The sequence below is a fragment of the Anopheles arabiensis genome, chromosome 2 (genome assembly GCF_016920715.1).
Source record: "Anopheles arabiensis isolate DONGOLA chromosome 2, AaraD3, whole genome shotgun sequence".
Lineage (NCBI taxonomy): Eukaryota > Metazoa > Arthropoda > Insecta > Diptera > Culicidae > Anopheles > Anopheles arabiensis.
In genome coordinates, this window is record NC_053517.1 from 77231639 (window position 1) to 77257289 (window position 25651).

General features: G+C 45.9%; 9 protein-coding genes across 12 annotated transcripts; 3 read left to right on the top strand and 6 right to left on the bottom strand.

Moving 5' to 3' along the window:
- Nucleotides 1-2662: 2662 nt before the first annotated feature.
- LOC120906402 lies at nt 2663-4544 on the bottom strand. Its single transcript, XM_040318039.1, has 3 exons — nt 3800-4544; nt 3544-3717; nt 2663-3155 (listed from the first exon to the last, which is right to left on the bottom strand). Exons 1-3 carry the CDS (start codon nt 3818-3820, stop codon nt 3021-3023), a joined length of 330 nt encoding a protein of 109 aa, XP_040173973.1. The 5' UTR covers nt 3821-4544; the 3' UTR covers nt 2663-3020.
- A 2069-nt stretch (nt 4545-6613) lies between these two features.
- LOC120906408 lies at nt 6614-8664 on the top strand. The gene is made up of 4 exons (XM_040318078.1): nt 6614-6798; nt 6929-7074; nt 8084-8169; nt 8235-8664. The coding sequence occupies exons 2-4, from the start codon at nt 7045-7047 to the stop codon at nt 8350-8352; spliced, it is 234 nt and encodes a 77-aa protein (XP_040174012.1). The 5' UTR covers nt 6614-6798; nt 6929-7044; the 3' UTR covers nt 8353-8664.
- On the bottom strand, nt 8191-9425 carry LOC120906405 (U6 snRNA-associated Sm-like protein LSm6). Of its 3 annotated transcripts, none has more exons than XR_005740083.1 (4): nt 9320-9425; nt 8937-9034; nt 8653-8855; nt 8191-8574 (listed from the first exon to the last, which is right to left on the bottom strand). XR_005740083.1 is itself a non-coding variant. In XM_040318059.1 (3 exons), the coding sequence occupies exons 2-3, from the start codon at nt 9025-9027 to the stop codon at nt 8707-8709; spliced, it is 240 nt and encodes a 79-aa protein (XP_040173993.1). In that variant the 5' UTR covers nt 9028-9034; nt 9320-9425; the 3' UTR covers nt 8649-8706. The 3 variants fall into 3 exon arrangements, 1 of the variants encoding a protein (XP_040173993.1); XR_005740084.1 differs by having other exon boundaries at nt 8937-9071; nt 9320-9396; XM_040318059.1 differs by lacking the exon at nt 8191-8574 and having other exon boundaries at nt 8649-8855.
- Nucleotides 9426-9495: 70 nt separating this feature from the next.
- On the bottom strand, nt 9496-10640 carry LOC120906396. Its single transcript, XM_040318025.1, has 2 exons — nt 10264-10640; nt 9496-10190 (listed from the first exon to the last, which is right to left on the bottom strand). The coding sequence occupies exons 1-2, from the start codon at nt 10270-10272 to the stop codon at nt 9804-9806; spliced, it is 396 nt and encodes a 131-aa protein (XP_040173959.1). The 5' UTR covers nt 10273-10640; the 3' UTR covers nt 9496-9803.
- Nucleotides 10641-10750: 110 nt separating this feature from the next.
- Nucleotides 10751-12542, bottom strand: LOC120906390 (charged multivesicular body protein 4b). Its single transcript, XM_040318012.1, has 4 exons — nt 12203-12542; nt 11888-12065; nt 11527-11786; nt 10751-11349 (listed from the first exon to the last, which is right to left on the bottom strand). Exons 1-4 carry the CDS (start codon nt 12381-12383, stop codon nt 11291-11293), a joined length of 678 nt encoding a protein of 225 aa, XP_040173946.1. The 5' UTR covers nt 12384-12542; the 3' UTR covers nt 10751-11290.
- Nucleotides 12543-13254: 712 nt separating this feature from the next.
- On the bottom strand, nt 13255-15768 carry LOC120906377 (proton-coupled folate transporter-like). Of its 2 annotated transcripts, XM_040317997.1 has the most exons (6): nt 15338-15768; nt 14991-15247; nt 14481-14925; nt 14087-14412; nt 13514-13997; nt 13255-13443 (listed from the first exon to the last, which is right to left on the bottom strand). In XM_040317997.1, exons 2-6 carry the CDS (start codon nt 15136-15138, stop codon nt 13386-13388), a joined length of 1461 nt encoding a protein of 486 aa, XP_040173931.1. In that variant the 5' UTR covers nt 15139-15247; nt 15338-15768; the 3' UTR covers nt 13255-13385. The 2 variants fall into 2 exon arrangements, with proteins under 2 accessions (XP_040173931.1, XP_040173927.1); XM_040317993.1 differs by having other exon boundaries at nt 14991-15768.
- Nucleotides 15769-15922: 154 nt separating this feature from the next.
- LOC120906368 (proton-coupled folate transporter-like) lies at nt 15923-19234 on the bottom strand. Its single transcript, XM_040317982.1, has 6 exons — nt 18882-19234; nt 17532-18770; nt 17201-17458; nt 16469-17112; nt 16057-16403; nt 15923-15981 (listed from the first exon to the last, which is right to left on the bottom strand). The coding sequence occupies exons 2-6, from the start codon at nt 17695-17697 to the stop codon at nt 15930-15932; spliced, it is 1467 nt and encodes a 488-aa protein (XP_040173916.1). The 5' UTR covers nt 17698-18770; nt 18882-19234; the 3' UTR covers nt 15923-15929.
- A 194-nt stretch (nt 19235-19428) lies between these two features.
- LOC120906362 (proton-coupled folate transporter-like) lies at nt 19429-22365 on the top strand. The gene is made up of 4 exons (XM_040317971.1): nt 19429-19907; nt 19954-20518; nt 20700-21948; nt 22048-22365. The coding sequence occupies exons 2-4, from the start codon at nt 20251-20253 to the stop codon at nt 22127-22129; spliced, it is 1599 nt and encodes a 532-aa protein (XP_040173905.1). The 5' UTR covers nt 19429-19907; nt 19954-20250; the 3' UTR covers nt 22130-22365.
- A 1659-nt stretch (nt 22366-24024) lies between these two features.
- On the top strand, nt 24025-25646 carry LOC120895394 (U3 small nucleolar RNA-interacting protein 2). Its single transcript, XM_040298705.1, has 2 exons — nt 24025-24188; nt 24266-25646. Exons 1-2 carry the CDS (start codon nt 24114-24116, stop codon nt 25571-25573), a joined length of 1383 nt encoding a protein of 460 aa, XP_040154639.1. The 5' UTR covers nt 24025-24113; the 3' UTR covers nt 25574-25646.
- Nucleotides 25647-25651: the final 5 nt, after the last annotated feature.

A 25651-nucleotide genomic window follows, 5' to 3' on the forward strand; every position in this document is an offset into this window, starting at 1 on the left:
ACACGAACTAAGATTTAAAAAAGTGAATTAACGCATTTTCTTTCGGTTTTATAAGAAAAATATAATGATAGTCACAAATGATAAATTTTGACAATTTTTTAAAATCCTTCTGAGAAAACATTATCACAATAAGTGTCTTTAAATTCATGAAGCGTTTTTTCATAGACACAATGGTTTTTGAGTATAAAATGAAGAAAGCTGTTATCAACATTCCAACACTGATACAACGTAAAGGCGAAAGAACTCCGTTGGAGCCAAAGCCTCTATAAACTGTACAAACAACAACAAACTGATACAACGTCTCGTTATTCCAATTGTATGTTTTCACAATATCTTAGGACAATTTTCATGGCCAGAAGTTAAATAACAACACGAACGTCTCTTCTAGAACATTTTGACAAAGACTTTTACATTCTTCCGATAAACGATTGTTACAACTTATAAACAGTCGTTAAACGCTTTAAAATAGTGTTAATGTGTAAACTTTTTGTAAAAACTTGCGCAGGTAGCTTTCTCGTTAAAATGAGTTCATCAAATTGACACCAATGAAACTAACAACACGCCACCAGTAAAAATTACAAAAAAGAAAAATGAGAAAAATGAAGAAAACATTATTTTCTACCAGGCCGGGCCGGGCCGAGGTTAAAACAGCATTAGAACAAAAAGCCTTTTGGCATTAAAAACATACCCGTTCCCCACAATCTTAGAGACAACTCGGTTTTCTGTGTGAACCGTTCAAGGCGCAACTTCTTCTTCTTCTTTTGGCTCAACAACCGTTGCCGGGCAAGGCCTGTCTGTACCCCACTTGTGGGCTTGGCTTTCAGTGACTAATTGTTTTCTCCCCATAGCAGGATAGTCAGTCCTACGTATTCAACCCATGCCGGGCATATTGTTAAGTCGTATGAGTTGACGACTGTACCACGAGACCGGCTCATCAAGGCGCAACATACCGTATAAATCGTAAGAACCTTTCTAATGTGCGCCATACATATTGTTAAACTCCTGAAAGTATGCAAACCGCTTAACCGATACGGTAAGTAACAAGAAATAAGCTATACAGATCAAAAAGTGTTACAAAATCACGACGTACAATTTTCAGATTTATTTCAACCAATTTATAAGAATACAATTCTACTTACTATATTTAGCCTTACAGAAGTTCTGCCTACTTTTTACCAGAATAAAACAAGCCTTTCGATTTGAATATAGACCGACATTAACAGGCTTTCGAGACTTTATTTAGTACCACGCACGTTGCTAGGGGGGATGGTCTATTCTTTGCTTGAACGCACGACGGGTATGTCGTTACGTCGTACGAGTTGACAGATGTACCACGGGACCATCCTCAATAAAGCAATTACATAAAATAATTAGACCACATACCTAATGTAATCAAATTCGTTTTGCGATGCTCAAAGCTTCCAACAACTTTTTTTTATATTAACGATCGAATTCATTTACTATTCATTTCAAATTTTCACTTCCACGCCCGAAAGAAAACTTTCCCGCCCATTTTTCAACTCTATCGCTGCAAAAGGTGCACCAACGGCACCATGCAAAACTTTGCCAATCTTTCAAATATTATGCCCCTGATTGGCCTTTTCCCACCTTTCCCCTCGACTTTTCACGAGACCCAGCGCATTTTCACTCTCCACTCGCCACACATTTTATACCCGCACTCTCGGTTTAACGGGAAAAGCAAACAGAAAATAAAATTAATTATTCTATAAAATAAAACAGCACGGAATGTTTTCTCTTTTTACAACCGCCAAACAAAAACCCTCAAACCGACCGAGGACGGGGCCCGCTGTCCTTTGATCCTTGCGCGTTGCGTATCCTCCCCATCCACCCCAGTGGGTGCCTCCCATCGAAAAGCGCAAATGATTGGTGTGTGTGTGCAATTTATTTAGTTTTCGGGAATGAAATTTGAAGCTACCGAAATTATCGTTTCCACGATTACTCGAACCTCGAGCCCGAGTATAGCTCGGCTGTAACTTTTCCGCACTCTCACTCTTGTCTGCGTTACCGCCATATTCTACCCGTGTGGTCACTGACTTGCAAGCACTGAGAACCGGGTCCCAAAACGAGCACGAAAGCGCAAGAGAAAACCCTTTTCTGGCATCTTCTTGACGCTTCTGTGTTGGGTGCTTCTAGCGGATGCTTCTGTTCTCTGTCGCCGTGTCATTTTTTAAACTTTCTCCCGATCTGTTTGATTGCGCTGGTGGCCGGCTTCCGGTAGGGCGAGGACTCGCTCCGCTGCGGGGTAACCTCGTGGCGGCGAGCGTGCTGAAAGACGATAAGGTAGAATTTAATTAAAATTTGTTTTAGCTCTCCACTGTTTACCGTTGGTTGGCTTTTGCACCTCAGCACGGTCGCCGATGGGCTGGGAAGTTTCGGGCAAAATGGTGGGCGAGATGAGCAAATGAGACGCAGTGCCGCAGCCCAGCGCAAGGTCCTGGGTTTGTTAAATTTAAAATTAACTTAATGCTTCACTTGAATTCCGATTAACTGCTACAGCCGTATGCGGGCAGAGCATTTGTTCCTGTTTCCCGTGTTTCCGCAGAGAAAGATGGCGTAGCGCTCTTCATTAACACGTGGTAAGCTTCGCAGTACATACGCAAAGTACTTTTCTTTCTCATTATAGCTTGAAAGATGGATCGAATACTTTTGAAAATAACTATTTTTTTATTAACTATTTACCTTTTACAATCATTTTCACATTGTGCATTTGCACTTCTGTTTTAAACAGAGTAACGGCAAAGCACCTAAAATCGATGCTTTGTTTTACTATAACAATAATTAGCCCTGTTCCATGTTTAGGCTCTTTAGGCTCTGTATACCACAAAAACTGTCACAAACCAATGATTCGAATGGCCTTGTTGCACTTTTCCACAACAGTCTGCAAAATCCACGGGATGCTCGAACTGGTCACAACCAAAAACGGCGATATCGTCGGCCGTCCTTCACTGGTAATTGATTTAGGGTTTTTTTTTACACTCGCGTTAAAGCGAGTTCTAAGCCTATGGTTGCAGATAGTTAAGGCCCTGCAGATGTCCCTCGTCGCGCTGCCTTTGAAACGCGAGCCGTTCGTGGTGTTTCCCGTCAGTGCCAAGACCGAGCCGTTCGATTACCTTTTCGCCACGGTAGCCATGAAGCTGAAAGGGAAGGTAAATTAAAAGGTGAAAAATTAGATTCGATGGATTTAATCAAATGGAAGTTAAGTTTGAAAAGAAATTCAATGTTTGGTTATGTTTCTCTCTCTTTCGCTCTTTTCATAGCTGTAAAGCTTGCCGAGATTGTGATTAGCCATTGGAGCAGTGCACAAAGCAATAACTTCGCATAACTTATTACACGCATGCTCAAATCTAATTACCTCGTACTGCCAGTTCAACAACACACGTTGCGCAACGTACGCATCCATCCACAAAACGTGAATAATCGTTAAGCAACATAACCAGATTCACTTCGCTATAACCAGCCTATGCCATTTGCAGGTTAAATTCACCACCTAAGTACAATCTTATCTTTCACTCATATACGAACCTCATAGTAAAGCTCTCTGCGCTTTTTGCTTATCTCCGGATCGAAGTCGTACTCCTCCGTCTTGTGAATCAGCGGTATGCCAGCAACATTGTTTTGGATGAAGTCGGTCAACAGCCGTACCACGGTGGCCTCAACACGATGCTCCACCGAAGCCAACAACACGATAAGACACATCTGTAAAAGCAAATTCATATAAGATCTTTTTATCAGAGCTCTCCATTTGAGATAAGTTATATTGAATTTCTTTCACACTTACAGCGATCGCCAATTTGGTCATGGTTTTGCCTTAACTTAGCTAAGCGCCAACACGAACGAGACGACGCTAAACCATACACACAGAACATACGACTCGTACTGCCACCTGAGCAGTTTCTGCCAATCGTTTACCCCCCTTTTTTGAGTCTTAGTGCACTCGGTGCACTCCCACTCAGTGCTCAGTGGAGTCAACTCGAGGAGGGATTGGAAAACTTCACCTGCAGACACTAAGCTCCACTCACCCGCGTTTTGTTCTGGCGTGGAGTGGTGCAACCGAAACCGGTCGAAGCGATTGGTAACTTCAGCCGTCGCCGATAGATCGTTTTCCCACACAACGATCGCGCCCAACGGGTGGGGGAGGGGGGAACTTGCCGCTACACTACCCTTACGAAATGAAGGGCAAACAAAGCACACGAGGAAATTCCTCACTCTGTGTTTTCCTCAAAATAGCTCTTCTGCACACACGCCCGGGTGGGAATAGCACATGCGGAACTGCCCTTACAGACGTGTATACAGGGAAAGAAAACTGGCGAAGAAATGAACACGGGCGAACTGCACCACGCTACGGTTCGGTTGATTGTGGGGCGCAAGCGATTAAATCATCCGCCGAGTGGTCCGTAACACGCATGGGGGGGAAGCCAACAGTGCGGTTGAAAAGCGCCGAACACAACAAAGATGATGAGCTATAACCGAAATCTACACGCGCCGGACCATTCGCCGAAAGCTGTGTGAAGCTTTTTTTGGGCACCCCGATGACCCAAAGTCAACCAGATGGAAACGATCGTCGTAGAGTGTTTGACCCAATTTTTTGCCCCGTGAAGGAAATAAGATTAATGCTGGAACGGTGTATGATTTGGATAAAGTAGTGCCATTTTTAGCGACTTTTGGCACGTCTTAATGTTTGGGTGTTATTTAAACGCTTTCTGTAAATCTATATATAACATTCATAAATAAAAGATAATTAATACAACCCATTGTAAATAAACCCAACCCCGTGTGAATGCTGATTTAAAGTTTATTTCTATGATTAATTCAATAACACGTGCCACTTGACAGCGTTTAATAAAACAACACAAAAAATTAGGACACTATACATTGAATTCTAATCACTTACATCCATCCAATTGCCTTCCAAATTGAGATGATGCAATTCGGCCCCGGTCCCTGAACCGACCCACGATCGATCTTGCGTGTGATCTGTGTCACGAGCACACAAACCCCGAAACACCCTTCGGCAGAAACGCTTCACACTTCCTAAAACTCAACGGCTCACAGACACACAAGCAAGCAAACAGCAGAGGTCAGTGGTTTGCGTTTAATGATGCGTATGATTTTTTTATTTACCCTCCAAAGAAGAAGGAAACACACACTACTCTTACCGAAAGGTCGTCTTAAATCGACTAAGATACGATACGATGAAGACATTTGATTGCTTTCATATAGGATGCGAAGCGCAACATTGGGGTAATGATTTTATTTAGCAATCTTTCTTATTTATCTGGTGGAATGACATTATTTCCTTTCGCTTCGAGTCGTACGTAAGTGTCCTCAAAAAGCAATTGAATTTGGGAGGTTTTAAATTCGCATTCAGAAGACCTAATTACCTTGACGTATAGTAAAAAAAATTAGACACTTGAATGCTTCACCTTCAGTTGCTTCTTGAAACAGCCTCCAAAAAGCAGTCTGGTACAAGAAAGGCAATGTGATCTCCACAAAGAAGTCGCTGACGGTCACAAGAACCGGCCGCGCAAAACACGTGCGTAATCTACCTGCCTAGTACGAAGGGATAGCACGCTTTTTTTTCCACAACTAAACAAACAATGCTGCGACTCGATTGAAAGCATGCACTTCAGTTCACCATGACAACAGCGTGCGCACAGAGGTTCGTCGCCTATACTCGTGCGCAACTCTTTCGTAGCGCTTTACATTGCGCTGATCAGTGCGCGCGCGCGTGTGCGTTGACGCACCAACACCAAGCGCACTATACGCACTGTGTCACTGTGCCTGGTATAGTCGCGTGTGTAAAAAGTGCAATTGCACTTTTTCCTTCATTCATTGATAGAATAAGATGAAGCTGAAATGGCCGTTATTTACTTACACTCTCGAAACGGGGCTGTTTCGTTGGTATGCAGCAGCCGAAGACGAATCGTGAAACAAGCACATACACACATACACAGCACTACGAAAGGTGTACGGATAGTTCGTCGATCGCTTCGTGTAGTACGGCGCTGTAGCAACAATTCCTACTTTCACTTTCCACCTCTCCCTACAGCACGCCCCGTCCTGGTGCTTGATAACATTTTACCGATGTGGTTGTTGTTGTTGCTGATCGTCACGATAGCCAATACCAGCTTCCGCTATGTGGTTGTGTATTGTTTTGCACCAGCAAAAGAAAAGGAATGTAATTAATTGAAATTAAATAATTAACAATAATGGTAATACTTAATTTAATATTTTGTATAGTTTGTTTAAAAAATTTGTATTATTTTATAAATATTTCTTTATTCATTTTCATAAAAATATAAATACGAGAAGCATAGAATTTTCCAAAAGTATACAATTAAACATTATACAAATATAGTTTATTAAAACATAAAATCAATTTAAGCTGTTTCTTTGGTGGATTGATTAAACAAAACCCACCCTCTTCACCATTGCGCACGACCGCATCGCCCAAGAAACGAACCGCTCGATAATTCGTTCCTCCCTCCCCACCCGATCAACAAAAGAGACAAGGGTGGTAAAAACCGAAAGTACCGACCCGAGGCCACTGATGAACCTCCACCACAACCTGCCACCGTATGCACGGTCCGAGTCCGACCAGCCTCGGGCTGCCATCGGGAGCCTCAAGATGATCAGCGCCAATCTCAGTTTCTGGTGGGAAGTCTACCGAGTCGGAGGTTGTCTGTCGGAGTAACACGTTGGCGCAGACGCACACACACGCATATAAGCGTTTCGTAAACAGCGGACGATTATAAAAAAAACTGTTGACCTACCTTGGTGAGTGATTCAGTGTGGGGAGTGCGAGAAGTGTGAAGGTTGCCCCAGAAGATGTTGAAGCGCCTTCCAAAACACGATCACCGATCGGCCAGACGACTAATGATGAGTAACATTTTTTTCTCAATTTCAGACCGAAATCGTACATTGAACCGAACTGGTGAAAAACAGCCGGAAATAACTGTTTCGCACCTGACCTGCCGGTGATTTTGGAAAATATTTCCGCGCACAAAAAAAAACCATCCAAAGATGCATAAGTGTGTTGCATTGTGTTTTACGGTACGTGGCTGGAAAAAAGGAGAAATTAACGAACCGTACAGTCTCCATCGCAGTTTGAACTGGGTCCCGGGAAAGTGTTACACGCCCTGTGCGGTTTGTGAGCGTACCAGCCAGGGTGTAAGCAGGTTGTAGAAAGTGACCGAATATTCGAGAACGGGGACAGTGCGGGCAATCAGTAAAAATGCCGAAAGGCCCCCAGGGACGCCCGTTGAATAACAATAACGTGTGGTGCGCTTTTGACTTTGAGGATCTTTTGATCGTCTGCGGTTCGTGCGGTGTACCTGCCGTGCTGCACGTTTGCAGATTTCCTTGAGCCAAGTTTCCATGGTGGTGGGGACCAACGAACAACCACAACAACAACGATGGCGATGGTTGCCTCCACTGTTGCATAACCGGGTATAACCGTGTGTTCGAGGGGCGGTGGTTTGGCTTGCTTGCGTACAGACTGTTGCGTACAGACAACATTTGAATGTGTGAGATGTGTATGATGTGGTGTTTGTTTTTTTGTGTGACCTTTAAGCTGTAGTAAATGGTTGTGTAAAATGTAGTGAGCTATCGATTAATAATCGCAGTTAACTCGAATTAGCTCAGAATATGTTTATGAATTTGTTTATGAACAGTTCATAAGACAAATTTACTGTTGTTCACTGTGCTAACGATGTCAATATTCCATTTTTTTATCTTTTAAAGTGAGAAAACTTCAAATTTTCTTTTCTTTATGTTTCCACAACATATTTTCAATTATTTTTTAAAATTTAAGTATTGAAGATTACTGTTAACATTTCGGACAATTCCTATGACACAGTCATTGGTTTGTATGGTATTGAATGAACAAAGTCCAATCTATAAGCTCTAAGGAAGGGCAGGACAAGCACACACAACAAATGTAGAGCAAACTTGTTTAGTATTTGACCTTTACACATTTAATTAGGCTGCTTAGCTGTCTTGCCAGTTTAAGTTGGTTTTGTAAAAAACTAATATATGAGTATACTGTTACTATATTTTGCAGATTCTGGCCCTGGTGCTGGCAGTCCTGTTGCCAAGCGCAGAGTCTACTCTGCAGCCAAAAGCTCCCAATTTTCAGTATTTTGAAAGGTAAAAATTGTGCTCTTTCGCTCTTAAAATATACCATACACTGAATTCTATTCTCCTCTTTACAGGCCAAAATACAGATACCCCTACTACGATGAAAATGGAAAGGGCAAGCTGCTGTACGGGTACGGTGGACCGGAACTCTATCAATACAAAAGCTTCTCGCCTTTGGACGGCATTCATTGAGTCGTACGGTTCAGCGTTACGTTGAATGCGTGAACCTGAAAGGAATGGAGAACTACCCGAAAGCTTTACCATGAAGCGCCCAGAACAACATGCTTCTGAATACAGCTTCGCACTAGTCCGCGACTGTTTCGAATCTTATGGTGAGGTTCTCCACCTTACTTTCAGTTAGGTGTGGTAGTGGTGGTGATCAACCACTACTACAATTCATTTTTAGTTCGTAAACTTGTACATGGAGATAAGAACATAGGAGTTTGTGTTAAGAAACGGATATAAGTTGTTACCAAATAAACAAAAACTTACTTTTTAAGAAAATGTTTTGCTTTTTATTCTTCACCATTGTTCGCTTTTCATCTTTTACACTCTTCTCTTCTGCGTGGAAATGTAGAGTACATTGTTGCCGCGGATGAACGCATCGCCGTACTTGTTTTTCAGCTGCCCATTTACGTACTCTTCCGTCTGGTCCAGGGCAATGTTCATGTAGCCGTCCAAACAGGCAAGCACTCCTGTGCAGAAAACAAAACAATGGCATAAATAGAAAGATTCCAGCAGAACGAGAATTACTAGGTATCAACCACTGCACTTACCTCTGTAATCGACCCCACTATTGAGCTTTACGACCACGGGTCGGCCGTGAATTTGGTTGATGAATTGCGACAGCGCTTCCTTGCGGGACATTGTGAATCTGAAACGATGGAACACCAGCTTAAGAGTGACGCCAGCTACAGAGTTGGATCGAAACTACAATTCATATGTAGCATATAAGCACAAATTATGCATAAAGGACATAAAGACTGCTTTTTAGCAAAAGATTACAGGTTTCATGATTCCACGCTACAAGAACCACGGTAACAAGAAACCGGAACCAGGTACAGATCGAGTTTGGACAATTGTTTCAGCTTTTCAGGTGTCCCCGGTATAAGGTGTACAATTGTGTTATTATATACCAATTGTATCGCGTTAAATTTACCTTAAATAAGACAATTTTACGATAATCCTTTAATCTCTCCGGCTTGAGGCGCGTTCTTCTAGCTTTTTGTAAACAATGTCAAGAAACAGATTGACATATCGTTTGACATTTGCTTGACGCGGGATCTTCGACTTTCTGCTCGAAATATTGTTTCTGTTTCTGTTTGCTCAATTATTTGAAAAACTAATTTATTTCAAACATTTCCATTTGTGAAGCCGTTAATCACAAATAATATAGATAGTAATCATTAATACTAATCTGCGGTCAGTTTATCTTGGCTACAAAGCAAACAATATAACAGCTTGTTTTTGAACCAGTATAACAGATGTCGGATACTGTCGGATAACAGATGTCGTGCAATAGATGTAGCAAGCGTGATTTCAAATTGTAGGGCCGGCACTTTTTATTACCTTTTCAGACTCCTCGCAGTAATTTTTACATTATAAATAAATACACTACCAGCACACTAACACTAAACCACTTCTCAGTACTTTCCAAAGTCCTTCCCAATCGCTCCGTAGTACCGCAAAGCCTGCGGCGAATAGCCGTTACCGATCAGGGCGATCAAATTTTCCCCCCGATATCCAAACTGCCGCTGATAAGCGCCCCGTAACTGCTGCGCACGGTTCGGATCGAACGGAATGTAGTAGCGCATCTCCTGCACCGGATGGCCAGCAATCAAGTTGTGAAAATAGCTCACAACCGCCAGTGCCTTTTGCGCTACCGAGGCATCACGCACCGGAGGGCCTCTTTTACCGTTGGGTGGATATTTGAAGTATTCAAATTTCTGCAGATTTAAATTATAATCGAAAGGATTGTAGAAACAGTACACTTGTTGTACCACTGCCAACAGGACGATCCACAGCACGATCTGGAAAAGAGGGGAAAGCACGATGCGAGGAATGATTTGAAATCGTCACCACTAAAACATAGATAACACTTACTGATTTCATATTGAACAACTGGAATGCAATAACGCACACCCTTTCGGTAACTGGCCACTTTCGCTACTGATAGTGAAATGAGCACTACCGTAAGCTAGCAATTTGTGGGTACCATCCCGGGTGCATAGAAAAGGTAGCTTATAAAACCAACCTAATTAATATGCTCGACGGGTTCAATCGGGTAAAGTGTCATGTGCGCTACCCCACTTTCGGCCGCGTGTATTCGCATATTTTCCGATCGATGTACGTGCGTGACGTAATGAATCGAATCGAAAGTCAGGCATAACGATTGTTACATTCAGAAGTTTACGCTCAGGTCGAACGCATGAATGTTCACATTTGTCCGTTAGTCTCAAGGTTAAGGAAAGCATTGTGTCATAAATATATGGGCCAACATTGATCTCTTCGTCAGTTAATGTGTATGTGCCTTGTGGTATCGTTTTAGCCTAATGTATCTCCACTGTACACTACATACAACGCAGAGATGCCTGTTTTGATCATTTCTTCGTTTATTTGCACAAGTTTGTTTGATCGAGTTTTGTTACTTGCACCCATTGTTTAGTCAAACAAACATCCTTTTCACGTCCATCCGATCCTCCCTTTTTACGAGCATTCCGGTACCTTTTCCGCCTGGTTTCCCTCCCTCTGTGCAATGCATCACATTCAGCTGCACTACATGCTAATGATTGCAGTTCGTTTCAAAACCACATGCCGAAAGCAAATGATGCTGAACGCGACTCTTCCCCCTCACTCCAAAAGCAAACTCATAAACATATTAATCACGTTCTGACTGTTGTGTTTGTCTGGAAATTGTCTTCTCCACTGTCGGCGGATAGCATCCTGCATCCAGGCGAACGAACGCAAATAATAAATGTAAGTGGATTAACTTCGCACAAAATTAAACACTAACGTAAGCAAACTGCACACAAAAAGAGTACGGTCCTCTCTTTTATGCAGTATGTGTATGTGTATGTGTATGTGTGTGTGTGGGCTTGGCTGTTATCATCACCTCCTGAGCCGGTCAGAATTAGTTTGCCCATGACATCAACTCCTTCATGTCCGGATCGTCTTCTTCGGCGACGGCAGCTAAAATGAGAGACCGGAAAGGGGGGAATCGTTTTTAATTACCACCGCCACTTTGAAGCACATTCTGTAAGTTGCAATCGACGCATCGTTCATTGCAATAGACAGGATGAACAATCACCAAAATTACAGTCATCTCGCCAAAAGCGAATAAGTTGACCGTGAGCAAACCTTGCGTACCTTTCTTTTTCTCCTTCTCCTTTGCCTTGGCCGGCAAGTCCGTGGAGGGAACTTCGGGTAGCTCGTCCGTTTCTGGCTGCACGCCCAGCAGCTCTTTGTCCAGCTCTTCCTGCTCCAGCTCCTCGAGCTCCTTCTCCAGCTCGTCCTCGTCGATGTCCTGGCCGAAGCCGACGGCACTGGACACGGCATTGGAAATTTCGTTCGCAATGTCGTTCTGTTCGGCAATGTCATCCATCAGATCGTGCACATCATCAATGTTCCTGAAAATGGGTGGTGGGAATGAGGAAACAACGCCGAGCGTTAGCTAAGCTATGGAAACGATTGCCCTGCAACACAAAGGCCCACGGGTGTTCCAACTTACATATCCTTATGGGTAACTTTAAGCGCATCGGAAGCCTTCTTCATCGTCTTCAGCACTTCGGCGTTTGTGTTCGCATTCTCCAGCGCCTCTCGCTGCATTTCAATCGTCGAAAGTGTGCCATCGATTTGTTGTAGCTGTTTCTCGTACCGCTTCTTCCGCTTCAGCGCCTGGATGGCCGCTGTTGACAAAACGAAAACATTATGACTCATCGAGCAGTGGACAATAGCGACCCCCGTCTCACAAGACAACCACCACCTACACATGCACACACTTGCACAAATCGGACACCACGGGTACGCATTTCCGGAAACATACCTCGTTTGTTTTTGGTACCATTTTTCCTGGCCGTATCAATCTCGACCTCAATTTTCTTCTCTAGGAACTCCTGCTTTTTGGTGAGCATATTTTCTATGTCTCGCAGCTTTTGTATCGCTTCGCTCGGTGTCGGGGCTGGTTCGCCCTTTTTCCCCGAAAACAGCTTCCCGAAGAAACTCATCGTTTTTTCACTGTGCTGGCGCGGTTGGGTGTACTGGTGAGGAAAACCTAGCGACGGTTTTCACGGCAATCACAGACGATAAATAACAAATTTCTAAACTGAAAGCAACTTATGTTTTTCTACGATTTCCCGAACAATTGTCGAATGCGTCATCTGTCGAGCTCCAAGTCAATGTTGGTTGGAAAGGCAGGTGAGCTCAACGGCTGTCTCGGGCGGCCATGTTTTATTTGTGCAATTTGACAGCACTGTACGTGTTTATCTACGAACACAACAAAGGCACAATGAGAATAATTTCGGAGGATCAAATGTAAAACATGCAATTTGTACGAATATTCATAAATATTTTTATTGAAATAAACTGTGCAAGAAATACACTCCCTCCACGTCGGGGCAACACCAAATCTGGCTGGTTCGACGAAGAATGCAAACTAATGACCGAAAGTAAAAACAATGCATACCGAGCAATGCAGCAACGGCATAGAACGCGGGCATGCGAAGAGTAGTACTCACGGCTCAGACGCGAAAGGAAACGAATTTTCCGCTCCAAGAAACACGCATGAGAAGAGCAAAACATGCGGGAACTCGAGCAAACCAAAGAGGCATACGGATCAACACGAAAGTTTTACAGGATAACGGATTGGCAGACGAAGGTGGGAGAACGTGAGCGGTTTCGGACACTCCTGAGACAGGCAAAGACCGTAAAGCGGTTGTAGCGCCGGATAAGTAAGTAAGTCCGTATGTGACGACATATTCTAGCCCATCTTTAATTACTTTGCCTTCTCATATTACGCAATATGTTGTGTTTTATGTTATCAATAATATTACTTCATCTCAATATTTTTTAATCATATCATAAGCCTAAAAGCAAAGATTTGCTGTATTAAAATAATTTATTTATCACATTCTAAATATCTTCAGAGAATCAAGATAGTGGTACCAACATCCCATGAGTGTGTTAGAAATTGTTAATGGTGTAAATAAAAGGTCCCCATTTGTGCTTACTTAATTGATTGACGTGTATGTAGTCGTTTGATACATACTTTGGAAAATCTTGGCAAATCTGAAAAGCGAGAAAAATTTACCAAATAAATAAAACTGATTTCAATTAGCGACGAATTGCCTGTACTTACATCATAAGGCACGCGCAGGTGAAGTAGACGGTGGCAGTGATTAGGTTAAATGCGCCCGGGTACCAAGCGAGGGTACTCTTGTACACGAACGTGTACAGCGGGGCCGAGAACAGCGGCGTGATCGACTCAATCGACGTTGTCAGAGAGAAAATCTTACCAATATCATTGGGCGGTGCCGTGTTTGAGATAACGGCTCTGCTCATCGGTCCCGCAATGCCTTTCATAAAGCAAATCGCTGTGCCCATGTACAAATGCCATGGTTCTGAGGCCAGCGCTTGAATGGTGCTGTTGATCGCGTAGCAGCAGTACCCGAGGGCGGCCAGCACAGTGACGGACGGGTTGAACAGCTTGCGAATGACGTACAGGCCCGCCGTGTTGCCAATAATCATAAATACGATAGCCGACGCATCGTAGTACGAGTAATCCTTCACCGTCCACTCGAAACGCTCCCGCAGAAACAGCAGAAACACCGTTTGGGAGCCATCTAAGAAGAGAGGGAAAGTGTGAGGTAAGATTGCTGCACGTCTGCCTTCAGATGCAATTTCACGAACGAGTGCAAAACGCTTATCTTACCCATCGCGAAGATGTTGGCCGCAAGGGCTAATATTACCAACCAAATGATCAAACGATCATAGTTCGGGCGCCGTTTGAAGCAAGTCTGCATCAACTCCGACACCAAATCGAGCCGGAACAGCTCCCGCGCCCTGTTGTTCGTTTCGCTCAGCTCGTTCGGTTTGATGCTCTCCTCGATGTAGAATATTATATACATCAGGCCAAGAAACACGGCCCCGGCTGCGATCGCAAACACGGTTGTACCGTTCGTCCAGCGAAGTATATAGCTGCTGCTTAGCGTACCCGCCAGCAGCCCGGTAAATACGGCAGCCTCCACGATAGCCATTCTAGATACACAAAAAAGAACAACTCAAATCACCAATTGTTGGATGATAACAACTGCAGACACACTTACTTGGTCGCGCGAGTTTTCTCCACCGTCACATCGGCAATGTAGCAGAATACACCCGTAATCAGAGCACAGGTACCACCGGACAGCGCCGTCGTGATCGAGGCAAGCACATAGTACCACGGGTTGATGGTGTAGTACATGGACAGCAAGCTGATCAATGCCACGATCGCGTACGTTAAAAAGGCACCCGTAAAGCACGACACGATCACCGGCTTGCGGCCGTACCGGTCCGACCACGGACCGATGAACATGCTGCCCAGTGCCGGGATGATCGATTCGACCAGCGATTTCGCCATCAGGATGTTGGCCGAGTACGGTTGGATCGCTTTTTCCAGCTGCTGGATCTCTTCTGTTTCATTCTCCGTGCCCAGCTGATCGCACAGCGATTTGTTCTTCCCGAACGCACCAGTACAGGTCTGGTATACGATTTGATTAGCGAAGACAGCAGCTGCAATGATGAGAACAGTTACTAGATGTGCGTAACCTTGACAACGCCTTGCTAGTAATACTTACAGGAAACGTTCCAGGCAAAGAATATCAGCAGTACGGCGGGTTCCAGGATTAAATATCGATACTTTCGCTCCAGCCTGGGCGATTGGGTTGGTTCTGGCCCAAGGTCAACCACCGGAAGCCGATCATCCGTTGCCTCTCTTTCGTCCATTTTCGGTCCGGCCGTACTACATCAAGTGCTGGCTTTGTCTACAGAAGATCTTCCACTTCGACTGTACGACACAACGCGCCTACCGAATGAACTTCCTTCCTTCCGCTATCTTTTAACAGCGTTTTTGTCCGGCCGTGGTTAAGAATAGAAGATTACACGGTTTCGCGTGCCCCTGCTGATGACTCATGCATACACTCACCGAGCACAAAGAACTATTCCAATAACGCGAGTCGAAGCACCAGCGAGTACAGTAAAAGTGGGGGTTAGTACTGTTTAGCTCCGCAACTATTGAACAGTTTTACGACTAATCCGATCTTGGCTGGAGATAGGGTAAGCCGTTTGTCTCTCGATGCAGTCGTTGCAACACTGAGCAGAAGCTGCAGCAAACTTACGCATTCCTTCGCATTTGCAGAACGACACAGCGCGAGATAGTGCGCTAATAAAAACAAACCTTCGCGGAGGAGGCTGGCGATACTGTTGCTGGTGGTAATATTTTTGCGCTGTACACTGTTATCATCGCCAAGACCATTACCACGACCACCACCACTACCACCAAAGGAAAACAATACCACTTCACCCGCAGAAATAGGGACGACCACAACAAACGCTAAACAAAGTGTAATCCCTTTTGACAGCGTTCAGCTGATCGGCGTACAGTGGTATCCGTTAGATTAAGCGAGAAAATAAAAAATAAGTATTTAATTTTTATTTGATTGTATGAATGTTTCATTTGAAAATTGAAGAATTGAACGATTTTTTTATATAATTTGCCCCAAAAACTTTTTTAGCACCTATAATAACAATTCTGGCTGATAAAACCGTCTAATGAGATGCGTTATGATGCTGAAATTACAAAAAGACACACACACAAAATGCATTAAAACAATAGACCGTCTATAAAGGCATCTAACCACTTACAACATCAACAACAGCGCTGCACCATACACACTGGCCGCCACAAAGTTGAACACTTCCGGTAACGACTCTATCGTGGCATTGTACACGAACGTAAACAATGGGGCAGACACTAGCGGCACGACGGCAGTCAGCGATAGCGCCATGGTAAAGAACTTGGCCATATCACCGGCGGGGAGTATCGTGGAACAGATGGTCATTAGGGCCGCACCGTCCGTTCCCTTAAGAACGGTAACCGAAATAGCCAGATACAGCATCCACCCGCTGCTTGCGAAGCCCATGATCAGCGAGTCTACGATGTAGCTGGCGATCGATACGATCGCTACGGTAGTGTCCGAACAGTGGAGTATCTGAAGTTATGGAATAGTGAGTTTATTGTACCTATTCTTGATGAAATAAAATCCCCTGCGCTTACCTGCTTCAGGATCGGTATTCCAATTACATTGCCGAAAATGATGATCAGCACATCGGTAAACTGAAAGTAGCTGAACTGCTTCAAATCCCAGCCGAATTTTCGTCTCGTAAACATGTAAAATACTCCGCCACTGCCACCGGCTAGCTCTGTTAGTCCGGTCAGCAGCACGATCGACCAGAGTATCTCTCTCACGTACCCGGACCGGCGCATGAAAAACGTCCCCGAAAGCTCGCGTAACCGTTCGCAGGACAGCAGATCACGCAACTTTTCCACCGCACTGTTGTTGTTGCTCAGAATGATACTATCCTCGGTGAAGCGGGCGATGTACACGATCGCCAGCAGGATTAGCACGCTGGCAATCAGGAAGGTGGCGGCAACGTTTAACCATTGCACAATGTAGCTGCTCGCCAGAAATCCCAACAGTGCGCCGGCCATCATGGAGGCCTCCATGAAGCCCATGCGCATGGTGCGCGTCTGCTCGTTTGTAACGTCGGAAAGGTAGCTGAAGGCGGCCGCTGTAATCACGGTCATGCCGCCCAGCACCGAGAACGGAAGATAAGCGGCAGTGTAATACCACGGGGTCAGAGTGACCTGCATCGATAGGAACGCTAGCAGCGTCAGCAGCACGAACGAACACAGCACGCCTGCAAACGGACGAAGCAACAGGATATGGAAATGGAGGCCTGTTTACAAAAAAACCAACCACATTCACCGTTCACCAAATATACACACCGGCACTCGCGATCAACATGGCAGGCTTTCGACCGTAACGATCAGACCACGCACCGAGCAGCAGGGCACTCAGGACCGGAACCACCGACTTTATAATCACTATCACCATCGTCACATTGGCCGCCAGCGGTTGGACCTGCGTTTCGATCATCGCCCGCCGGGATGAGTTTGAGTCCGTGTTGAGCAGTTGACAATCGCCACGATCGAACCCTTCCACGAGGCACGTCTGCAGGATGATATGATTCGCCAGGACGACCTCTGCGGCGGGAAAGGTGGGACAAAACGAATTAAAGTGGTGTGTCCTGTAGCACTGCAACTCTCCTTCCCCAACCTGAGATGCTCATGGCAAAGCAAAAAACCAGCAGGGCAGGTTCGAAGCTAATGTACTGAGCCTGCTCGCGCCAACGGGCCGCATTGCGCCACCTCATCAGGCTCTGCTTGGCGAACAGGTCCTCTTCGCCACTGGAGTACACACTGTCCGAGCGTCCTTCTTCCATGGTGATCGCGGTACCACTGAATTCTGCCCTGCGTTCTTTTCTGCTCTGGTCTGTTCAGCTGCATCATTATTTGGTCTGGCCAAGGGACTCTCCAGAGTAGGTTATCAAAATCTTGCAAAAGTGTGCGCTGTAGTCGATCGATTTTTTGTTTGTTTTATTGATATCGACCGGCAGCGAATCGGGGTTCCGTTTCCGCGCAGGGCAATCTTGAGTACAGTGAATACAGATTATTTCATACGCCATTGCTCTATGCCTTGAGGTTTGTGTGGCTGCAACGAGTATGACCGTGAAATGATGCTATGGTTCATTTGTGTGTGAATGTGATAGATCATGTTTGAAATTTTGAAATAATTAGCAGCTAGCTATTTCCTATCCTCTTTAGGCAACTCGTTGTTCTACGGACTATCAGAAACTGAAAATTAAACTCTCAAAAGCTTCCTTCTTTATTGCCAGTAGTGCCAGCTTCTTTCATTAGCAATTTTAAAGTTTGTGATCGTTGCGACGTTTGGATTTGTGAAATACCTGCTACATTTAAACACCAAATTAGTTGCACCAACTAAGAAATGAAACGGTTCTGGTGATAGGATTCAAAAGCGCCAGCACTAAGTAGCGTTCAGAGTTTCCTACCAGAGGTCTTTGTGAACAGTATCTTTAATCAATACAATTAGCCATGCTAGTTTCTATTTTTTATTATAGTCTGTTTCTCAAAATTCAAAACTGCTATAATTTATAAATCAGAACACATCTTCTTCTGCGTGTGTTTGAATTACACCGGACTTCTTCTTCTACTTTTTTTCTTATGGGCGTAGCGATCTACGCGATCATGCCGGTCTATACAGGCGTTCGAGAATAATTCAATACCAGGCAGCCGGATAGTCAGTCCTTGTTATGGGGAAACAGTCAATATGAGGTTTGAACTCACGACGGACATGTTATTAAGTTGTATCTATACTGGTTTATGTGAGTTATATTTTCCAGTATAAAACTAAAAACATAGGACGCACTTGCAAAGAGATGGACGGTTTGTATGGGAAATTATCCACATCCTGCCTTATAGGTTCGGACGCGATAGACTGCCGAGTAGACGTAAGAACAAATAGAAATATGATCATGTAAATGATACAAACGTGTTCAATCTTTAGAGATGACCTAAGACGTGGTTTGTTATTCCTTAGAATGCTTACCATTATGAAAATAAGCTCTTCGATCCTCGCTAATCCTCACACCCTTATATATATGTAAACACTGTAGACGTAACTGATCAATAGCCGATCCTTTGTTTGATGCGTACAGCGTACGTAATGTTTAAAGAAACTGGTTCATCGTCAAAGGATTACAACAAATTGCACCCGTTCGATGTTTGTGTATGTGTGCGATAGAGTGCGTCTATCAGATGCAGATAAGATGCAGCACGCGGCCGGTGAACGCCACACAGTAACACAGTGGCGGGTAGCGTGACGATCTTTACCGTCGGAGGCACAATAACACAACACAATTTATCACCCTCCACCATTCCCCAACCACCCACTCGAGTGGGGTCCGATCGGTTCTTCATTCTCTCGGTAGACAATGCACGACGAACTACCACCGAATGCCGCCGCCCTATCGCTAGATGCACGTTAGGCTCCATGGCGGTGGGTGCAATCAATGTACCATACCTACCTGTGAATCGTTATCACCTCCACCTCCCACGGTGGTTCATCCCTCCCATTCACCCGTAGCGCACTAATGGTGGGCCAGTAATTGGTATGATTGGTCGCAAACTTCTCGCTTCCCGCGCTATCAGCGACTGTGATTCACGCGTTGCCGTTCGTCACATGAACGAGGTGGTGGCAGGTGGCAAAACCATCATCGATATCATCAATTCGAGGCGGGTTTTGTTGTGAGTGTTAGCTGTTTCAGCGTTTTGGGAGTTGCAACGGGACAAACATTCGCTAGGCTCGTCGTACCGTTAGAGCAGGTTCAGCGTACGAGCACGTTGGTTGTACCGTGTCGCGCGCGCCTAGACGAGATTACTCGCGCCATCCGCTTGCACGCATCAGCTGCGCAATCACACATTATCATCCGGCATCGGTCCGGCTTGGGCGGGACCGGGTTCTTCCGGCAACATTGTGCTCCGGAGTACGCTTGAGAAACCAAGTTTACCAACACCGAGTCATGCCCCCGGGCACTGAGACTGTTTCCGATATCGATAACGATCGTACACAAAGGTATGTAGTATGATGCTGATCATGACGCTTTCCTTTTCGTACATAGCTACCACACCGGGAGGACGTACAGCGTGACTCCGAGTGTAAACGTGTTGGGTTGTGTGTTAGCGTCTATGTGGTTCCAAAATACGTCACCTTTTCTTTAATGGTGTGAGTCACAACCCACCCACCGTCCCTATCTGCTGTGCTGTGTGTGAAGATATCTAAGGTATTAGCCGCGATAAAACGGTGTCCACGCGTCTCCAAAGTTTACATAAACTGCGGATTGAGGGACACGGTTCGACGGTGTGTGAGTGTGCGTAAGTGTGGAAAGGTGCAAAGGTGGATTAGTAGTGCGACAAGCATGAGAAGCGATATGCAAAGGCCACCCCGTCTAGACGATGGTCGCAGTAGCGACGAAGACACGCCACTGTTGGCAGCACCAAGGTACAGCTCCATGGCCGTCTCAGCAGTAGCAGATGCCGCAGCAGCATCATCACCACCACCTCCCCCACCGCCATCGGCATCATCCTGCTCGTCCGATGGCGGGAAAGTGTCCACCAGCGTGACCGATCGGCTCTGCACCTTCGAACCGATACTGGTGCTGCTCTGCTTCGGACTCAGTGTATCAGGTACGCAAAAAAACAAAACCATCACCTGTGAAGCTGTGTTTGTCGCGTTCAAATTGCGTTGTTATCGCGCGCAAAGCAATCACCATCAACGTGCGTGACTTGCGCAAAGTGACACCCTACTTTCCTTGTTGTTTCCGTCATGTTGTGTGTGTTTTTTTTTCTCTCTCGCCAAAAATCCCAGGGGTGGTGCTGGCCGATCAAATTATCTATCAATCGTGCGTCGTAACGCTCGGCTATGATCGAGCGCTCTGCGCCCAGCTCGGCACCAGAAGCAACTCCTCCGATGTGGCGCAGCTGGAAACGATCGTGCAACCGTACGCGGCCAAGATCACGATGGTGAACACGATCCTGATGTCGGTGCTGCCCGCCCTGTGCGCCCTGTTCATGGGCCCCTGGTCCGACAAGTATGGGCGCAAGCCGGCCATGATTGTGCCGGCGGTCGGATTCATCACAACGTACGTCATGATCGGCATACTGTCCCTGCTGTCTAGGCGCTTCCTGGTGGATCCGTGGTGCTATGTGGTTGCGCACATACCGGCCGCTATCCTGGGAGGTAGTACCGTACTGATGGCAGCCATCTTTAGCTATCTGACCGATACGACGAGCGAGGCGAACCGTACGGTACGGATCGGTATACTGCAGGCCTGCACGATGCTCGGTGCGTTCGTGGGGCTGCTGTCGAGCAGCTTCATCTTGCAGTGGACGAACGTACCGACCATGTTCTTCCTATCGGCGGGCACAGTGTCCGCCAGCTGTGCCTTTCTGTACTTCTGCCTGGAGGATAGCATCAAACCGGACGCGAGCATGGTGCACCGGCAGGTCCGGGAAATCTTCCGCCTTAGCCATCTGGCCGAACTGCTGACCACGTTCTTCAAGAAGCGCTCCTTCTACGACCGGGGCATCGTGTGGCTAACGATCTCGATCGGTATCGTAACCGTGCTCGGCGCCGGCGGTGGAACAGTGTTTTTCCTCTACACCCGGCGCCAGTTCGGGTGGACGATACAGGAGTTTACCATCTGGCAGGCGGTGGAGCTGCTCTCGATCGTGGCCGGGAACGTGATCGGCATATCGGTGCTGAAAACGCTGCTCAAGCTTCCGGACATCTGGTTGGCGCTGCTGTCCGTGCTGAACTATGCGCTCGACGCACTCATCAAAGGGCTGGCACGGCAGGGCTGGGAACTGTTCCTGGCGACCGGCATCACACCGCTGAAGGCTACCGAAGGGGCGGCACTGATGGCGATCTGTTCGGCCATCATACCGTCCAGTGAAATTGCAAAGTTTTACTCGATAGCGATGGCCATGACGAACACCGTCTCGCTCGCGTCGGCTCCACTGTTCACGTACATCTACAACTCGACGGTGGCGACGTCCCCGCAAGTGTTTAACTTTGTGTCTTCGGGAATATTTTCCCTCAACGTCGTGCTGGTTGGGTGAGTGTGTGTGTGTGTGTGTGTGTGTGTGTGTGGACGCAAGTGTATAACAAGCATTTTTGAAAATGTTCCATTTCTATTTCTGTTTCTATCTCTCAGGGTGATTGCGGTGCTGCTGCGTAAGCGAAGGAAAGCCCAGGCTGATCCACTGTTTACGCAAGATAGCGAAATCTTAACGTGAGAAACGTGAACGCACCCATGTGCCCGCAGCGTTCCTAGTCATCGTGCTAATAAATAATACCGCTACTGTACGTTGTGCTTTAGTGGTGTAGCTTGTGTAAGTATTAAGAATTGTTGAATTGAGAGCGGCGCCGCTAATGGCATTTGGAGTGATAATGTGCCTTCTGAGGTTGGTTTTGTAATTTTTATAGTTTTGTACATTAAAGATTTGTATTTTTAAGCAATTTATAAAACATACAGAGAGAGTGTTTATTTTATAATAAAGAGTAAAACATGTATACACTCAAAAAAAATGTACTGGAATCTTTTTGAGTTCTTCGCTACACATAATCTACCGAAATGGTTGATCGTCAAGTATTCAATCAATTTCTAGATCGGAATAGGTACTGTATCGGCTCCTAGACTGAGATTGGTTTAAGATTTTTTCCGTTCCTTCCTGAAGAATAATAATATCGAGGAATTTTCAGGACCGAAATGGATTTCAGATCAGTTTCAAGACCGCTATATGTTTAAGATCAGTTACAATAGCAGTATTGCCCCTGTGCTAGATCCAACATGCGGTATGAATTCATTTTCAGTTCCTTGGCCAGTAAGAGTTTAAGATTGGCATGGATTCGTAATGTATTCCACAGCCGGTATGAGTTCAGGATCAGTTATAGGACCGGCATGGAGTGCAATAATGATCAAATATCAGTATAAGTTCCTGATACTGTATGCGTTCAGGAATAGTTCCATGGCCGGTGTGAGATTAGCTTGATTTCCAGGACAGTTATGGGGTCAGTATCAGTTCCAGGACCGTCATGCGTTGGGGATATGTTTCTAGACCAGTATGGGTTCAGTATCATTTCCAGGCTCGTTATGAGCTCACGATTGGTGTCAGGACAAATTTTGGTTCAGCATCTGTTCCAGGGCTAGTATTTGTCCAGTATCAGTTCCTGGTCCGGTATGTCTACAGTACAAGTTCCTGCACCGACATGGGATGAGCTTGGCTTCGAGGGCAGATATGGGCTCACGAAGAAATTCAGGACCGGTACAGGATTTGCATCAGTTACATCACAGGTAAGACAAAAATGCAGTATAAATTCTACATCAATTACAGAAGTAATAATGGTTTGGAATAAAATCGCAAATGGGAATGAATTTTGGAGATCTTTCTTTTGGCATGTATCTAGAAGTTAAGGGACACCTGGGAATTGGGTTGTGTAGCCTTATAACCGTTGCAAATGAACTTGTTGGAAGAAACAAATTCATTGACACATAAAACGGCATACTCGTTCATACATTTGCCAATGAAAGTTCGATGTAGAGGTCATGGTGAATTGAAGAGAATTTCCACAATTATGGTTTGTATGAGGATTCTTCTTCTTTTTAATTTTGCATAACAACCGTTGTCGGTCTGCATGTACCACTAATGTGCTCGGCTTTCAGAGATTAATTGATAGCCCATAGCAGGGTAGTCAGTCGTATGTATGGTGGCACGGTCCTTTCGGAGCTTGAGCCCATGACGGGTATGTTGTTAAGTCGTAAGAGTTGACGAGAGTTGATCTATGAGACCGGCTGGTATAAGGATTATTATTTATCCTTACAACCACAATTATTTGTCACTACAACTATCGTTATAATAAGGCCGCCCAAGCCTCTACCAGCAGGTTAACCCTAAGTCACGCAGGAATATTGGGTACATGTGACTTGAACAATAAAACATAGTCCATCCAAAATATGGTAAAATGATTGTGATGTGAATCAACACATTTTGATCGTTGTAATGCATTTATTGTAAGTTTACCGTTGAATTCAAAATTATCACGTGTTCCGTAAATTCCGACAGCACGTCCGACAACAATGACGAGTGACGTCTAACCACTGCGTAGCGGAACATAATCAAAACAAACCTACTGTCAACGTGCCGACTCCGTCAAACCATGCGGTTTGTTGTTCTTCGCCACCACGACGGGCAGGAATTGTGCGCGTAATTCAGAATCAAAATGAGCAAAGCTGGAAATACTAAAACGTCGCTGTTTAAAGCCGGCCGTAAGCAGCATGAAAAGTTCAACCGCAAGGTATAGCCATCTCACACCTTTGCTTTGCTTTGTGAATTGGTTTGTAAAGGTTCTACTCTCTCTCCCCTCCTTTTTAGCGTGCAAAAAGCGGCCCGAAGGGTAGCGACATTCCGCCGGCCAAAGTATCGCGCCAGGACTACGACGAAGATATCGACAGTGACGAAGAGCTAGAGAAGGAGCAGCAGAAGCAGGCAGAAGTGGAGGATGAGTTGGCCACGCTCGAAACCACCCAGGACAAGCGCATACGTTTGGCCAAACAGTATTTGCGCCAGGTACAGGAGCAAGAGCAGGAGCGATACGATGAGGAAGCGGACGAGAGCAAACTGGTCACCGGTATGGCCCGCACACTCAAGCAGTCCTTTCTCAAAGAAACGGGCAGAGTGCATCGAGCGCTCGGTGCCAAGTGCACCGGATTCGAGCTCGAGCGAGCCATCTCCTTTCACTGGAAGAAGCAGCGCCTGTCGCCCACCTGCTGTGCGCTGTCCGCGGACGATGCGTTCCTGTACGTTGGCTGCAAGAGCGGCTGGGTGGTCCGGTGGGATGTGGCCGCCAAACAGCGAACGGCTTGCTTTCAGGTGAAAAACAGTGTCATACACGCGATCGCGCTATCGCACGACCTGAAGTATCTGGTGGTGGCGGACGGCACCGAGGAGATGAAGGTACTGGACGGCACCACGCTGGTACAGCAGAACACGCTCAAGGGACACACGAAAGCCGTCACCGGCGTCGTGTTCCGGCAGAACTCGTACCAGCTGTTCTCGTGCAGTGCCGACCGGACGGTGAAGGTGTGGAGCCTGGAGGAGATGGTGTACATCGAAACGCTGTACGGCCACCAGAGCCAGGTGTCCGGCATTGATGCGCTTGCGCTGGAGCGTGTCGTCACGTCCGGCGGGATGGACCAAACGATACGCGTGTGGAAGGTGGCGGAAGAATCGCAGCTCGTGTTCAACGCCGTCGAGGAGGACTTTTCGGCGGTAAAGTTTGTGAGCAACGAGCTGTTCGTGTCCGGCTCGGTCGAGGGATCGTTCGCGCTGTGGAGCAGTGGGAAGAAGAAACCCATCCACCGCGTCAAGCTGGCCCACGGGCAGCAGAGCGAAGGACACCCGAACTGGATCAGTGCGGTCGGTGTGCTGGCCAATTCGGACATCGTGGCGTCCGGATCGTGCGATGGCGCGGTGCGTGTGTGGAAGTTGATCAACAAACGGCGCACGATTCAACCGCTGCTGCAAATCCCCGTGGAAGGGTTCGTGAACGCGATCGAGTTCACTAGCGATGGCAAGTTTCTGGTGGTGGCCGTCGGGCAGGAACATCGTATGGGACGCTGGTGGACGTTGCGCCAGGCCAAGAATCAGGTTCTATGGATTCCGTTGTCGATTGAGACGTAGAAAAAAGTTAATAAAACATAAGCTTCACGTGATTCTCTATTCACTTTGATTAATGCGAAGGAAACAACTACAACCGTT